Source organism: Prionailurus bengalensis, chromosome B2, assembly GCF_016509475.1.
Source record: "Prionailurus bengalensis isolate Pbe53 chromosome B2, Fcat_Pben_1.1_paternal_pri, whole genome shotgun sequence".
In the NCBI taxonomy this organism is placed as follows: Eukaryota; Metazoa; Chordata; class Mammalia; order Carnivora; family Felidae; genus Prionailurus; species Prionailurus bengalensis.
Window position 1 is genome coordinate 30,861,266 of NC_057349.1, and position 16,901 is coordinate 30,878,166.

Consider the following 16,901-nt stretch of genomic DNA (forward strand, 5'->3'; position numbering starts at 1 on the left):
TTGTTTCCTTTGGGTAGATTATTGGATCACATGATATTTCTTTTAATTTTTTGAGGAACCTCCATACTGTTTTTCACGGTTCAAAACAATTTACAATAGTGCAGCAGGACTTCTTTTTTTCCACATCCTCAACACTTGTTATTTCTTGTGGTTTTGATTTTAGCCATTCTGACAAGTGTAAGGTGATATCTCATTGTGGTTTTGATTTGTTTCCCTGATAATTAGTGGCATTGAACATCTTTTCATGTATCTGTTGGCCATCTGTATCTCTTCTTTAGAAAAATATTTAGTTAATCCTCTGCCCATTTTTAAATTAGATTGTCTGTCTTCAGAAGTTCTTAATTTTATTGAGTAATAGCTTATCAATTATTTCTTTCGTGAGTCATGCTTTTGGTATTATATCTAAAAAGCCATTGCCATACCCAAAGTTATCTGGCTTTTCTCTGATGTTATTTTCTAGGAGTGTTATAGTTTTAAGTTTTACATTTAGGTCTGTGATCCATTTTGAGGTAATTTTTGTGAAGAGTGTAAGGTATGGGAGAAGATATTTGTTTTCTTTAAGTGGATGTCCAGTTGTCCTAACATCATTTGTTGAAAAGAATATCTTTGCTCCATAGTATTGCCTTTGCTTCTTTGTCAAAGTTAAGTTAACTATATTTATGTGGGACTGTTTCTGAGATGCCTGTTCTGTTCCACTGTTGTCTATTGTCTATGTGTTCAACAGTACCACACTATCTGGATTACTGTAGCTTTATCAGGTAAATCTTGAGGGAGAGTAGTATCAGTCCTCCAACTTTGTTCTCCTTCAACATTGTATTGCTGTTCTGCATCTTTGGATTTTTCACATAAATTTTACAATCAGTTTGCCAATATCCAAAAAATATCTTGCTGGGATTTTGATGGCATTGCACTGAATCTATAGATTAAGTTGTGAAGAATTGATATCTTGACAATATTGAGTCTTCCTATTCATTCATGAACATGGAATAGCTATTTATTTGGTTTTTCTTTGGTTCTATTTATAAGAGTTTTGTTAGTCTTTGTTTTTTAATTGGTACATTTAGACTAATAGGTTTGTGTTTTTTTTTTTTTTTTATGGAAACACAAATTTTTGTAGTTTGCCTGAATGGTATGAATGGCAAGTCCCAAAAGATTCTTTCAAGGAGAAGTCAGAAAAGGCTTTCGAAGTACTGCTCTTTACCCTTTTTCTCTGAACAGCAGTGGTGGTTCAGATTTAGGTACTTTATGAAGAAGACAAAGAAAAGGCCTTTCTTTTTTGTGTTCAACTCTATTCTAGTTAGTGTTTTCTTTGTTTCCATGTGCAGTCTGTCCCTCCTAAAACTCTCACTTACATTCATTATCTTCTCATTATATGTTTTACACTTTTTATCTTTTGGATTTTGTTTTGTGACCATAAAGTTTCAGATTGAAATATAAATTTCTTACTGTGCTATTTCCGTGGTCTTTCCTGTGATCTGACCCCAACATATTTTATGAACATTGTTTCCCTTTGTTCCTCTTCTGTAACTTAATAGTGTAACCAGCTGAACAACTTTTTTTCTTTGTTCTTGCCCTTCTCTGGGACTTTGTTATACCACCCATTACCCCCAAATAATTTGTAAATTAAAGGAATATTAGAAAGTATGGAGGAGAAGAGATGGAATATAATCTAACTCTCCAGGTTCAGAGTGGCCAGGTGTCAAAAGTATCAGTGCGAATAAAGCAACCCAGATGTTACAGAGGACCAGAGGAAACGGAGAAAGACAATTAGAACTTACCAGCTGATACTGGACCAATTACTAAAAAAGAAAATAAAATACATTATTAGTTTTTAAAATTATGCACTCAGTTCCTATTGAAAATCTACTTGGAATATTGGAAAAGGACTATTGGGAAACATTAAATCTTATATAAATATGCTATCCCTTATTCATTCAATATTAGCTACACTTTAATAATGTAAATAGGTAGAATTTTTTGGAAGACCTGTTTGGTGGATTATATGAGTAAAAGTTAGTTTTTTTAATGAAATTTTTTTTTTAAACACTCTTAACCATGCCAAGGGTCACAGCCTTGAAGGAGACTGGTTACCAGTTAAAGGTTACTAAAGTTCCTTCTTCATCTTCTTCACTGTATTGCAACATTTTATCTCCCTTGCAAACCTCTATCACCATGTCAGCTTTCATTGTATTCCTTTTTGCAGTATAGAAAGATTATTTTAACTATCAATTAAAAAACTTTTCTCACGATCATTTATCTCTGTTTTTTTTTCTTTCTGATAATCTCTAGGGTTAAATCCAGATTCTAAATCCATTTTAAGAGGTAGCATGAGTCATAAATTCAGCAATGTTATAGGATATAAAAATCAATATGTAAAAATCTGTTGCATTTCTATTCACCAATAATGAGGCAGCAGAAAAAGAAATCAAGGAATCAATCCCATTTGCAATTGCACCAAAATAATAAGATACCTAGAAATAAACGTAACAAAAGAGGTAAAATCAGATCTGTACTCTGAAAACTATAGAACGCTTATGAAAGAAATTGAAGACAAAGAAATGGAAAAACATTCCATGCTCATGGATTGGAAGAACAAACATTGTTAAAATGTCTATATCACCCAAAGCAACCTACACATTTAATGCAATCCCTAACAAAAACCATCAGTAGTTTTTGCAGAGCTAGAACAAACAATCCAAAAATTTATGGAACCACAAAAGATGCTGAATAGCCAAAGCAGTCCTGAAAAAGGAAAACAAAACTGGAGGCATCACGATTCCAGATTTCAAACTTTATTACAAAGCTGTAGTCATCAAGACAGTATGATACTGGCACAAAAACAGACCTATATAGTTCAATGGAACAGAATAGATAACCCAGAAATGGACCCACAATTATATGGCCAACTCATCTTTGACAAAGCAGGAAAGTTTATCCAATGGAAAAAGAAACAGGCTCTTCAACAAATGGCATTGGGAAAACTGGACAGCAACATGCAGAAGAATGAGACTGGACCATTCTCTTATACCATACACAAAAATAAATTCAAAATGGATGAAAGACCTAAATGTGAGACAGGAAACCATCAAAATCTTAGAGGAGAACAAAAACAACACCCTCTCTGAACTCAAGCAGAGCAACTTTTTACTGGACATGTTGCTGAAGGCAAGGGAAACAAAAGCAAACATGGAACTATTGGGACTTTATCAAGTTAAAATGCTTCTGCACAGCAAAGGAAACAATAAAACTAAAAAGCAGCCTACAGAATGGAAGATATTTGCAAACCACATATCTGATAAAGGGTTAGTATCCAAAATCTCTAAAGACCTTCTCAAACTCAACACCCAAAAACCAGACAATCTAGTTAAGAAATAGGCAGAAGAAATGAATAGACACTCTTCTAAAGAAGACATACAGATGGCCATCAAGACACATGAAAAGATGCTTAACATGACTTATCATCAGGGAAATACAAATCAAAACCACAATGAGATACCACCTCACACCTGTCAGATTGGTTAAAATTAACAATACAGGAAACAACAGGTGTTTGCAAGATGCAGAGAAAGGGGAACCCTCTTGCACTGCTGGTGGGAATACAAACTAGTGCAGCTACTTTGGAGAATAGTATGGAGGTTCCTCAAAAACCTAAAAATACAGCTACCATACAATCCAGCAATTGCAATATTAGGTATTTATCCAAAGGATACAAAAATACATATTAAAAGGGGTACATGCTCCCCAATATTTATAGCAGCATTATCAATAATAGCCAAACTCTGGAGAGAGCCCAAATGTCCATCAACTGATGAACGGATAAAGAAGATGTGGCATGTATGTACAATGGAGTATTACTCAGCCATCCAAAAGAATGAATTCTTGCCATTTGTAACAACGTGGATGGAACTTGAATGTATTATGCTAAGCAAACTAAGTCAATCAGAGACAAATGCCATATGATTTCACTCATATGTGGAATTTAAGAAACAAAACAGTTGTGGGAAGTAGGGGGTGGGGAAGAAAAGTGAGGGAAACAAACCACAAGAGACTTAACAATAGAGAAAAAACTGAGGGTGGAAGGGGGCTGGAGGGTGGAAGGAGGCGGGTGGGGCATGGGCTTAGATGGGTGATGGGTACTAAGAATGGCACTTGTGATGAGCACTGGGTGTTGAATTCTACTCCTGAAACCAATATTGCACTCTACTTTAACTAAAATTTAAATTAAGAAAAAACAGAAGTAGAATGAGTTAGACAGTAAGAAGTAGACAGTAAAAAGTAGAATGAGTTAGACAGTAAGTGTAGAATAGGATACAGTAAGGATTATAACTATTATCATAAGTGAGAAATCCCCAAAGCTTCAATTTCCTGATCCTCTTTAACAGTCCTAAATCTTTCAAGATAGTTATCTTTAGTGTCAGCAAAATGGAGTGGAGTTTAGCTGCTCTTCATTATCAGTTTTTATGCGAATTTAAAACTCTACAAGAGCTAGCAATGATTATTTAGATTTCACTCATTTATTTCTTTCCTGTTTCGATCTCTTATCTCATAATGTCTTTGTTCTGTTCTTCACTTTCCATAATATTATTATTCTAGGTCCATCCTTTATTTACTGATTCCTTGTCATACTTAAAAAAATACCTGAAGTAGGGGCGCCTGGGTGGCGCAGTCGGTTAAGCGTCCGACTTCAGCCAGGTCACGATCTCGCGGTCCGGGAGTTCGAGCCCCGCGTCAGGCTCTGGGCTGATGGCTCAGAGCCTGGAGCCAGTTTCCGATTCTGTGTCTCCCTCTCTCTCTGACCCTCCCCCGTTCATGCTCTGTCTCTCTCTGTCCCAAAAATAAATAAACGTTGAAAAAAAAAATTAAAAAAAAAAATACCTGAAGTAAAGTCTTATTATTTTAGGAAATTTGTTCTATTTTTTTAATAAGTCCATATAATATCTGTCCTCCTTATCCTTTGCATCAGTAGATTTTTCACTTAAAATCAGTAATTTTAGGAAATGCAGAAAAATCTGACAGCAAAGAGAAGATGGAAAAGTATGCCACCTAAGTTTGCGTTAACAGAAGCGATTTCAGCCCATGGCAGCATGAAACCTGAACCCTGTGGGAGTCCAAAGGATGCTAGACTTGCCAAGCAGCAGTATTGGTGGGTTTGGGGAAAAAACTAATCAACCTAACACAAAATTTAAGCTCACCAAAATTCAGTAACTAATCATATTCTTTATAGCAGATGAGGAAAAGAATTCCTGAAACTGTCCTCCTTCCTAAGAAGGAAGCTGCCAAGAAATACAGTAAATCCACTCTTCCATTGTTTTGTTTGGTAGCTTTAGGCCAAAGGGCAAAGCTGGAGGCATCAGTATATCCCCAACTTTGTATAAACTGCGGCAGAGTGGTGGGGGATGGCATGCAATAACTATTATTGTTATGCTATTAGGAGTTATTAATAGATATTAGTTTCCAGTTAGTATCAAATATTAATTTTGTATAGTTATTGACAAGCATTACTTATGAGTTTTAAGCTAATAGTGACTGTAAAGACTGTTACAATAAATTAAAAATTTATTCTTTGCTTATAGGTCATTTAGAAAAGAGTTGAAATACAGTCATGAGATAAAAATGGCTGGCTTTTTTTGAGGTGGAGGGAATATGGAAAGCTGCTGAGAGATAGGCAGCTGGTGAGTTTACACACAAAGTTTTATCCAAGTCAAAGTCATACCTCCACCTAGTGTCTTGAACAGAATTTGTCTTAATTCTAGTGCTCTTAAAAATAGTAAGAATGGGCAAATGTTATATAATCTGATAAAAATACCCAGCTCTTTCACAATACTTAAAGTGATTGCACTAGCTTATTTCAACTTTGAGGCTCTTTATGACTCCCAAATAAAGGGCTAAAACTACTAGAGGTACTTCACAATCCTCCATCAAACACATAAAAATATACAGCATAGGGAACATAGTCAATGATATTGTGACAGATGGTAGCATAATGTATAGAGTTTTCCAATCACTGTGTTGTACACTTGAAACTAATGTAACATTGTGTGTCAATGTACCTTAATAGAGAAAAAAAAATAGGTCCTCTTTGGAAAGATTAATAAAGAAAAAAACCTTAATAACTAATACTTAAGTAATATGAATAAATAATAGATAAAGTAAGAAAATAATAATAAATAAAAAGTTGATAATTTAAAAAAAACCTTAATTAAAAAAAGACAAATAGGTCCTCTTTGGAAGGATTATTTTAGAAGAGTAACATGGGGCGCCTGGGTGGCTCAGTCGGTTAAGCGTCCGACTTCAGCTCAGGTCATGATCTCATGGCTCCTGAGTTTGAGCCCCTTGTAGGACTCTGGTGCTAACAGGTCAGAGCCTGGAGCCTGCTTGGGATTCTGTGTCTCCCTTTCTCTCTGCCCCTCCCATGCCTGCACTCTGTCTCTCGCTTTCTCTCCCCAAAATAGGTAAACATTAAACAATTTTTTTCAAAAAGTAATATAGTCTCTCTGCCTAATTGAGTTGGTGAGGTCATCATCCTTCAGTAACTAGAACATAAAAACTTTAAGTCTATTTTAGGTGATATAGATAAGGATAGGGAAATATACACAATTCTTGGGAGATTGGGGAAAAAATTCCACATTCGCGGGTGAGTTTTGAAAAAGTGTTTCTCTTGAAAATCATCCACTGAAAAGTATGCTAAAGTAGACACTTTGAAGCACTAGTAGGAGGAAGGAATCAGGTGTTGTCACATTTGAACTTAGCTTTTGACTTTCATGCCCTTTCTCTTTTGGCTGAGAGAAGATAACTAGAGATAACACAAATTAAAGCTTTAGAGAAATTAAATAATTCACCCAAAGCACATATCTGGTTAAGTGTTTTAGCTGGGATTTGAAACTAGGTCCATCTGATTACCTGATTAACCATTGCAGTATATTACCTTAGCATTTTTTTACAGATTAATATCATGCAAAGAATTAAAAAAAATAATTTTTACTAATTAATATCATGCAAAACCCCCCAAACAAATAATATCATGCAAATGGTTTTATTCCATATTTAGAATTATTCCTTAGAGCATCTCTCTTGAAATGGAATTATGAGTTTAAGGGAAACTGTATTTCATTGTACCTTGCAACATACTGAAAGTTTGCTTTCTAAAAGGTTACAGAAATTTAAATGGGGTCAGTGGTGTATGATGAATGTATAATTTTTCCCAAAGCATTTCTGTCATTGCTTTAAAATTTTCTTTTTATTAGCTGAAAAATACTACCTCAGTGTTTTAATATTCATCTATCTATCTATCTATCAATCAATCAATCTATCTATCTAAACACTGGGCATACTGTAGTTTCTAAATTCATCTGTAACTTAAAGAGGTACTAGATAATGGGGATATAAAGGGGGTTGAGAATGTGAATGTGAAATCCTTTACTTAAAGGAAATTTTTCTAAAGGACACTGGAATTAAGAAATAGGTGAATGATCACTTACCAATAGGTATTGGAGTAACTGGCAGAATAATATGAAACAAAAATATATTAGCAGAGTTTTTGGATCAAGAATATAGTTTCCTTTTTTTCTTTTCCCAAGATATTAGCAAATAGATGTTTGGAAGACGGCCAACCCCCCCAGTAAAAACATCCGTAATGAAATAAGAGGGATTAGTATTTCTTTTGTGTTACAGGAATAGTTTCATTCTCATGTAACTGGCTTTCTTATATTTCATTTTAGTAGAAAGGCAGAGTAGGCTAGAATACATGTCTTTAGGTCATTCTTTTCCTTTATCACCTAGTATGGAGGATTTAAATCCCACAGAGAACTGATAAATTGTAAATTTGAATGCTAATTATCATTACTCTTTTTCCTTTTTACACCTAAGATATCTTCCTGATTTTTCCTCTGCCCCTTGTTGGTATTTCCACATTTGTGATATTCCACCTTATGTATCTTTCCTTTTATTTGTTATTAGAAGCTATTTGCAATTGGTTTTAGAAACAAAATTTGTTTCTTTTATAGTCTCTTAGTCAAATGTTTATTCTTTCTATTGAGTAATAACCTAGTAGGTTGCCAAGAGGGAGAGGAAATATTTATAAACACAAGAATTGAAATGGTCAGAGTTAGAAAAAATTTTCTCCTTATTTTGGGAACCCATCTTGTACCAGATTTAGGAGGAGAAACAGAACTTATTGATAGGTACTGCTACATATGCTAAAATCCAAACACAAGTTATTAGGATAGGTTGATATTGATAACAAAATTTACATTGACGTTAATCTTACTGATACTGTTTCCAGACGGGAATTTCTAGAATGAAAAAGGGAAAGCAAACTCTAGCCTTTCACATGAGTTATCTTAGTCTCTCTTTTCCAGTAGCATAGTCATTTTGAAAGAGTGGCAAGGAACTGACTGGTTTTCCTTTTATCATCCAGTTTCTTTGGGAAATTGAATACCACAGAGCTGGAAAAGCCTTATTTTCTATATATTTTTGCTTTCATTTTCATTCTACTCCCTTCTTTCATTTGCTTACTCTGAGTTTTCCCACTTTTCTCTGTCATTTATGCCTTATATTTAGTTGAAAATGTATTTTGTTGAAAAGTAGAGTCAATCCGAAGAGATTTTCATCTCATTCTTAATTATTTCTTTTTATCAGTTTCATTTTCCAGATATTATTCGGTAATCCAAGAGACAAAACGTTGGTTGAGGTGTAAGCAAAGATCAGTGCACAGGAGCAGCTCCAGCCAGTCAGAAATGAGGATAAATCCTACTTTTCCTGCCTTCCTCCTCAGGCCATAGTTTATGATCTCTGTTATGTCCTTATCATGAGTGTTAAGCATGTAAAGTCTTGCTTTAGGTAGGACATTTTAGCTTACTAGGAAAAAAAATCAACATGATTGATTTTTCCACCAATCTGTGGTTTGTGTTTTGTGAAAAATGATAAATATTCCAGTAGAATTCTGAGGAGAGGGTGTGAGAAATAGAAATGTCAATCTTTCTTTTGAAATGGAAACAGCTACGTTTAGGAAAAATACCCACAGTGAGTGCATAACAGAAATATCAAACAGAAAGAGAGTTTCTTAGAATTGCAATGTCTTAAAGTGGATACCGAGAACATGGCTGTCATTGATACTGTTCAATGGGTGAAGACAGAAATATACTCTCTTTTATTACCAAAGCATTATTTGTCAGATGCAAGAGCTCCATTTTTAGAAGTGGAGAGAAATGAACTACTTTTTCTTTATATTCTCCTCAACTTCACTGAATAAGAAGCATGTCAGGAATGTTTAAATTCATACGCAAACTCCAGGAGGGCAGTTATTCTCTTCTCTTCTCCCTGCTGTATTCCCAGTGCCTGGCACAGGGTAGGCCCTCAATAAATATATATATATTTGAATGAGTAAGATCTCAATTTAACTTTGCCAACTCAGTTTTATTTCTGTCATTAAATTTTCTACCAAAAGCATTTAAAGACTCTAGTAGTGAAAGTAGTAACAACTAGCATATTTTTCTATAGGTGACAATTTACAAAAAATGTCCAGAAGTATTGTTTCTAATTCCAGGTCAGCGTTAGCCATTTCATTATTTGATCTGCCATCTATGGGTTTTTTTCTTTCTAAAGTATTCATCATTTACTTTAGAGGAAGTTTTTGAATACAAAAACAGGAGAGACAAACTTCAAAATTTTGAATGTCAGGGTCTTTCATGTCCAGAAAAGGACATAACAGGTATGGGAACCAACCCTAGAATTGATGAATAGATATAGAACTTACTTGGGTATTCTTCTCTTTCTGTGGAAAAAAAAATCAAATAAATAAATGAGTGAAAGGTTTCTGGATGAACAATGGAGTTACTTCTTAAACTTTATGCTGGAAGTTTTAGAAATAGGACTTTGAGAAACTACCAAATCTGTATTTAGAATCAATTCACTATGATGCAAGAATAAGTATCTTTCAGATCACTCTGCCCCAGTCTTTCTTAATTTGAGTGCCTTTTTGGAAAGAAAGGTTAAGAATGGAATCATTGGGAGATGCTATTTCTTCCTTTTAGTTTCTGTCTGCTAATTCAAACTCTCAAAAAAACATTGACTGATGGGGCAGGTGCCCATGTGGCTCTGTCAATTTAGCATCCGACTCTGATTTTCAGCTCAGGTCTTGATCTCATGGTTTGTGAGTTCAAGCCCCCGCCTCAGGCTCTGCACTGACAGTGTGGAACCTGCTTGTGATTCTCTCTCTCTTTCTCTCTCTGAACCTCCCCTCCTCAAAAAATAAATATTTTTTTTAACGTTTATTTATTTTTGAGACAGAGAGAGACAGAGCATGAACGGGGGAGGGTCAGAGAGAGAGAGGGAGACACAGAATCTGAAACAGGCTCCAGGCTCTGAGCGGTCAGCACAGAGCCTGATGCAGGGCTTGAACCCACGGACTGCGAGATCATGACCTGAGCCGAAGTTGGACTCTTAACTGACTGAGCCACCCAGGCGCCCCTAAATAAGTATTTTGAAAAACCCATTGACGGGTAAGATTTTTCTCACTTACACTTTGTTTTCTTATTATTATTCCTCTCTTCCCATCATTTCTTTGGGATGATTGTGTTGGTTTATCATGATCATTACTGTGATTCTTGTTGGCTAATTACTGTTCATTATGTTCATTTTAGAAAGGTTTCTCTTTTCCCCGTAAGCATAAGTATCTTAGGGCTGGGTGACCATATTTCTCACTGAGATGGAGGCACTGCCAGACTTTTAGAGTCCAGATTAGATTCCCAGCCTCTGCTGCTCATTAATTGTGGGATCATGGGCAAGTTACTTAGTTTCACTATTTTCTTCTCTTTGTAATAGGAATAACAATACTTATCTGATATAATGTATACGCACATATAAGGCCCTGAATAAAGTCCCTGACACACTGTAATTACTGAATAAGTATTATTTATTATTATACTATCACCATATTAAGTACCAATTTTAATTATAGCCTCCAAATGGACATGGATAGTTGAAAATGGAACAAGTTACTGGAAATAGGAATAAGAAAACAAGCTAGAAGACAAAGAATGCTGGAAATATTAATAAAACCAGAGGCAGGAATATAAATCTTAAATATTGGTAGATTCACACTAAAAACAGGAGACAAAAGGGCCTCTACATACCATAAAACACCAATGATAATAATATAATTGAGAGAAACATGGGACTTACTCTTAGATTTCTCAGGTCTTGCTTTAATAAAAAAAAGACAAACAAACAAATTAGTGTGGTTGTCTGATGAAACAGAAACACATTTTCACTGATGTCATTCCAGTAGAAGCATCACACACTGAACAGTAGTGACAAGGGGCATTTGCCTTGGGAATGTTCTGGAAGGAAGGATACAGAGCCAGTGACGAAGCTCACTTTTCCCTTTCCCCTCTAGGTCTCTGATTGTGTGAAATCAGGAAATGTGTCGTATCCCAAACTATTTTAATTGAGTTACTTTCTTTCTCTTCCTCTGTCATTTTTCTTTTCTAATCTCTACCCACATTCTCCATCTCTGCAGTCCTCGCCATTGTTCCTTACTTGGTTTGCCCATACTGTCACTCCCTTCTATGAGAGCAGGTTCTATCTTCTCTTCTTCAAACCCCACACTCAGCATGGTCTCTGAGAGAGCAGACACTTAACAAATCTGTGCTGAATCAAGGAAGAAATTCTCCCTACTGTAGCCAGCATCATGTTGCTCCCCCTTTCCCTCTGTTCTCTTCAAGCACCCATTAAGAAGGTTCTGTGCCTTGCAGGTGAAACAGGTATGGGGTATTTGAAGGCACACAGTGATCTCTGCTATAAGATGTATGAGGGTGAGCAGAAGAGACTGCTGGGAGAGGGGTGATCATATGACGTTTTGTGCCTAAGCCCTGGAAGGTTTTTAGCTGTAAGATTTTGAAAACTTAATCAGACCAGGAACAATAAGTTCAAAGTTATGTTTTTGTTTTTTTGTTTTTTGTTTTAAATCTAGCAAGAGTTGAAATAATACACGTTTGGGGCAGCTTGTTCTTTTTTTCTAGGAAATCATTAAAAGGGTCACGTATGAAAAAAAACAAAGCAGAGATCACATGACAAAGTGAGATTTGAAAAGGAGATATCTGATACACTATGACTCCAAGTAATCAAACTACGTGTAAGAATGGAAAACCCACAAAGAAGATTATTGTTTTCTTTCTTTCTTTTTTTAAATTTTTTTAATGTTTGTTTATTTTTGAGAGAGAGCATGAGCAGGAGAGGGACAGAGAGAGAGGGATACACAGAATCTGAAGCAGGCTCCAGGCTCTGAGCTGTCAGCACAGAGCCTGATGCGGGGCTCGAATCCACAAGCCATGAGATCATTACCTAAGCTGAAGTAGGACGCTTAACCGATTGAGCCACCCAGGCGCTTCTAGATTATTGTTTTCTGTGTATGAACTTGGATTGTGCTAATGGTGAAAACTGTTCCTTGAGTGTGTAAGAATGTGTGTGTGTGTGTGTGTGTGTGTGTGTGTGTGTATTCTTGTTTACAGTTGAGTAAGCAGCAATTTCACTGAAGTAGTGTTATGAGACTGAACTCAATCTGTGCTGTTTTGGAGCTCAGGTTATAAGTATCAGTGCAGAGTATGAAAATTTTATTTTTCTTGGACCCAGCACCCTGAGGCACTCTGAAAATCAGTGGCTTTTTCATGATGGCCTGCCTTCTCTTTGAGATATTGTAAAAAATAATAATACCTCAGGAATCAATAATCATACTACCTATCATGTAACATTTGTCATATTTGTTCCCAACTTTTCTTCTAAGAAAGAAAATAATACAGGGATGGATAAAATTCCTTTGAATCACCAACCCCAGGTTCATTTTCTTCCCTCAATTATGAGTTCAATGTATATCCAATTATTTTTAAAGGTACTTTCATATATATGTGGATACTTAAGGAATATGGTGGGTTTGAATATTTTTGCTTTAATTTGCGTGTCATCTTTTAGTATCATTTTGTATCAAGAGATGTCATTTTGCATCTGGTTTGTTTCATTCAACACTATGATTTGAGATGTTGCTTATATACACATAGATACGTAGTTAGTTCATTTTAAGCTGCTGTGTATTATCCTATCAGCATACATATGTTAATTTATTTTTGACTTTTGATTATTAAAAAGTCACAACAAACATCTTTGTACGTGACATTTTATGTACATAAGTATGACTTTAGTGTTTATACCCAGAAGTAGAATTCAGAGTATGCTTTAGATTTAATTTAGATATTGACAAATTGCTGTTCAGAGAGAGTTGACACTTAACCACATATCTCAATAAATATTTGATCTTGTCAAGCTTTAAAATTTTGGCCAGTATATTTTGAGAAAAGCAATATCTCATTTTCATGTTGTATTTTTGATCATTAATGAAATTTGGCAATTTATGTTTATTAGGCATTCAATTTCCCTATTTTGTGAACTGTTTATTCTTGTCCTTAAGTCATGTAATTTATTTTTCTTACCGATTGTGGGATTTTATTTATATTCTTAATGCTGTATAACATTGATAACTATGCACACTGCAAAAATTTTCTCTCAACCAACTCCCTCTTGTCTTTTAATTTTGTTTGTACTGTGTTTGGTCCATAAGAAGTTTTGAGTTTTTGTTAGTCAACACTTATTTTACCTTTTTTTCTGGGTATTTTAGAAGGAAGCCTCCTTCCTACCTGAGTCATATATCAATTCTATTGTGTTTTCTTACATGGTAATAGATATTTAGGTATTTAATTCAGCTGGATTTACTTTAGGAAAGTATGAGGTAGAACGTCTTTTGACCTGAGACTGATTATTGAATTCTTCATCTGTTATGAGCTCAACTTTCTCATACAATAAGGATCTGTCTCTGGGTTTTTTATTTTGTCTCACTGATTTTTTTTTCCAGCTTCACCGAGATATTATTGACATATAAACATGTAGGTTTAAGGTGTACAATGTGGTGGCTTAATACACATACACATTGTGGTAAGATTACCACAATAAGGTTAACACTTCTAGTCCCTCACATAATTACCCTTTGTGTGTGTGTGTGTGTGTGTGTGTGTGTGGTGATAACATTTAAGATCTCAACAATTTTCAAGTATACAGTACAGTAATGTTAACTTTGGTGACCATGCTGTACATTAGATCTCCAGAACTTATTCATCTTGCAGCTGGAAGTTTGTACCCTTTGACCACCATCTCCCTATTTCTCCAACCACACTCCAGCCTCTGGCAACCATTATTCTACTCTCTACTTCTGAATTCAGCTTTTTTTGGATTCCACATATAAATGAGAACATATAGTATTTTTCTTTTTCTGTCTGCTTATCTCACTTAGCATAATGCCCTCAAGGTCCATCCATGTCACAAAAGGCAGGATATCCTTTTTTAATGGCTGAATAATTTTTCAGTGTGTGTGTGTGTGTGTGTGTGTGTGTGTGTGTGCATAGACCACAATTCTAAAATTTATAATGGTATCATAAATGGTATATATATGTACCCATTCATCTGTTGATGGACACTGAGATTGTTTCCATGTCTTAGCTATTGTAAATGACCCTTACAGTACCACATGCAGTGAACATAAGGGTACAGATATCTTTGAGATAATGACTTTATTTCCTTCAGATATATATTTGGATATAGGATTGCTGGATCATATTGTAGTTCTGTTCTTAATTTTCTAGGAACCTCATAGTGTGTACTACCAACAGTGGACAAGGTTCCCTTTTCTCCATAACCTCACTAACACTTGTTTCTTTTCTTTACCATAATAGCCATTATAACAGATGGTGAGGTGATATCTCATTGTACTTTTGATTTGCATCTCAGTGATATTGAACATCTTTTCATGTACCTGCTAGCCATTGTATGTTTTCTCTGAAAAAATCTCAATTCAATTCTCCTACTCATTTTTAAATCAGAATTTTTGCTATTGAGTTGATGAGTTCTATATAATACATGAGATATGAATGAAATGAATCTGTTATCAACTAGGGGGTTTGCAGGTATTTTTTTTCTAATTCTATAAGTTGCCTTTTCATTTTGCAGATTGTTTCTTTTGCTATGCAGTAGCCTTTTAGTTTGGTGTATTTCCACCTTTTTATTTTGTCTATGTTAAGGAGTTTTTCCCTTGATTTTCTCCTAATAATTTTACAGTGTTTGGTCTTATCAATTTTGAGTTTATTTTTGCAAATGGGGTAAGATAGGAGTCTAGTTTGCATGTGGATATGTTGTTTTCCCAGCACCATTTATTGAAGAGACTATCCTTTTGCTTTTGAATATTCTTGGCTCTCTTGTCAAATATTAGATGGCTATATATGACTGGGTTTATTTCTGGGCTCTCAATTCTATTCCACTGGTCAGTGTTTTATGCCACAACATACTGTTTTGATTACTATAGCTTTGTAACAGTGTTTCAAATCAGGAGATGTGATGCCTTTCAGCTTTGTTCTTCTTACTCAGGATTGCTTTGGTTATTCACAGTCTTTTGTGGTACCATACAAATTTTAGAATTGTATTTTCTATTTTTGGGAAAATTGCCATTGGAAAATTGATAGGAATTGCATTGACTCTATAAATGGCTTTGGGTAGTATGGACTTTTAACAATATTAATTCTTCTAGTGTGTGAACACATGATATTTTTCCATATATTTATGTCCTCTTCAAGTTCTTTCATCAGCATCCTGTAATTTTTAGAACAGATCTTTGACATTCTTGCTTAAACTTATCCCTGAGTATTTTATTGTTTTTGATGCTATTGTAAATGGGATTGTTTCATTTTTTCCAGATGTTTCATTGTTAGTGTATAGAAATGCAACTGATTTTGTGTGTTTATTTTGTATCCAGCAACTTTACTGAGTTTATTAGTTTTAACAGATTTTCAGTGGAGTCTTTAAGGTTTTCTGTATATAAAATCATATCCTATACATGCAAGACAGTTTTGCTTCTTCCTTTCCAATTTGAATGCCTTCAATTTCTTATCCTTAGCCAATCACTCTGGCCAGGACTTCCAGCACTACACTGAATAGGAGTGGTGACAGTGGGCACTCTTGCCCTATTCCTGATATTAGAGGAAAAGCTTTCAACCTTTTACTATGGAATATGTTGTTATTTGCGGTTTTTCCTATATGGCCTTTATTATGTTGAGGTATATTTCTTCTACATCTAATTTGCTGAGAATTTTTATTATGAAAGGATGGTGAATTTCATCCAATGCTTTTTTTTATTTTGCATTTCTTGAGATGATCATATGATTTTTATCTTTCATTCTATTAATGTGATGTATCACATTTATTGGTTTGTATGTGTTGAGCCATCCTTATATCCTAGGGGTAAATCCTACCTTATCATGGTGTATGATCTTATAAATGTGATGGTGAATTTAGTTTCCTAGTATTTTGTTTAGATTTGTTGCATCTTTTTTTTATCAGGGATATTGGTTTGTAGTTTTCTTTTATTATAGTGGCTTCATTTGGCTTTGTTGTGAGGTTAATGCTGGCCTCATAAAATTTGAGAGTGTTCCTCCACTTCATCTTTTGGGAAAGAATTTGAGAGAGATTAGTGTCACCTCTTTTTAAGTGTTTGATGTAGTTGACCAATGAAACAATCAGGTGTTGGGCATTTCTTTGTTGGGAGGTTTTGATTACTGCTTCAGTTTCCTTACACATTATTGGTCTGTTCAAATGTTATTACTTCCTGTTTCAGTCTTGGTGGGTTGTATGGTTCTAGTAACATCCACCTCTGCTAGGTTATCCAGTTGTTGACATATAAATATTCATAGTAGTCTTTTATGATCTTTGTGTTTCTGTGGTTTCAGTTGTAATGGCTCCTGTTTCATCTCTGATTTTGAGTCTTTTTCACTTATTCTAGCTAATAGTTTGTCAATTTTGTTTATTTTCTC

The 16,901-nt window shown here is 34.9% G+C and overlaps 1 protein-coding gene across 1 annotated transcript in view; it reads right to left on the minus strand.

Annotated features, from left to right (window-relative positions):
• TSBP1 (testis expressed basic protein 1) overlaps window positions 1-16,901 on the minus strand; it is an 88,960-nt gene that overhangs the window by 23,418 nt on the left and 48,641 nt on the right. The window contains exon 25 of the mRNA XM_043593146.1: window positions 1,779-1,799. Within this exon, the coding sequence (XP_043449081.1) occupies window positions 1,779-1,799 (21 nt within the window). The remainder of the gene's footprint in view (window positions 1-1,778; window positions 1,800-16,901) is intronic.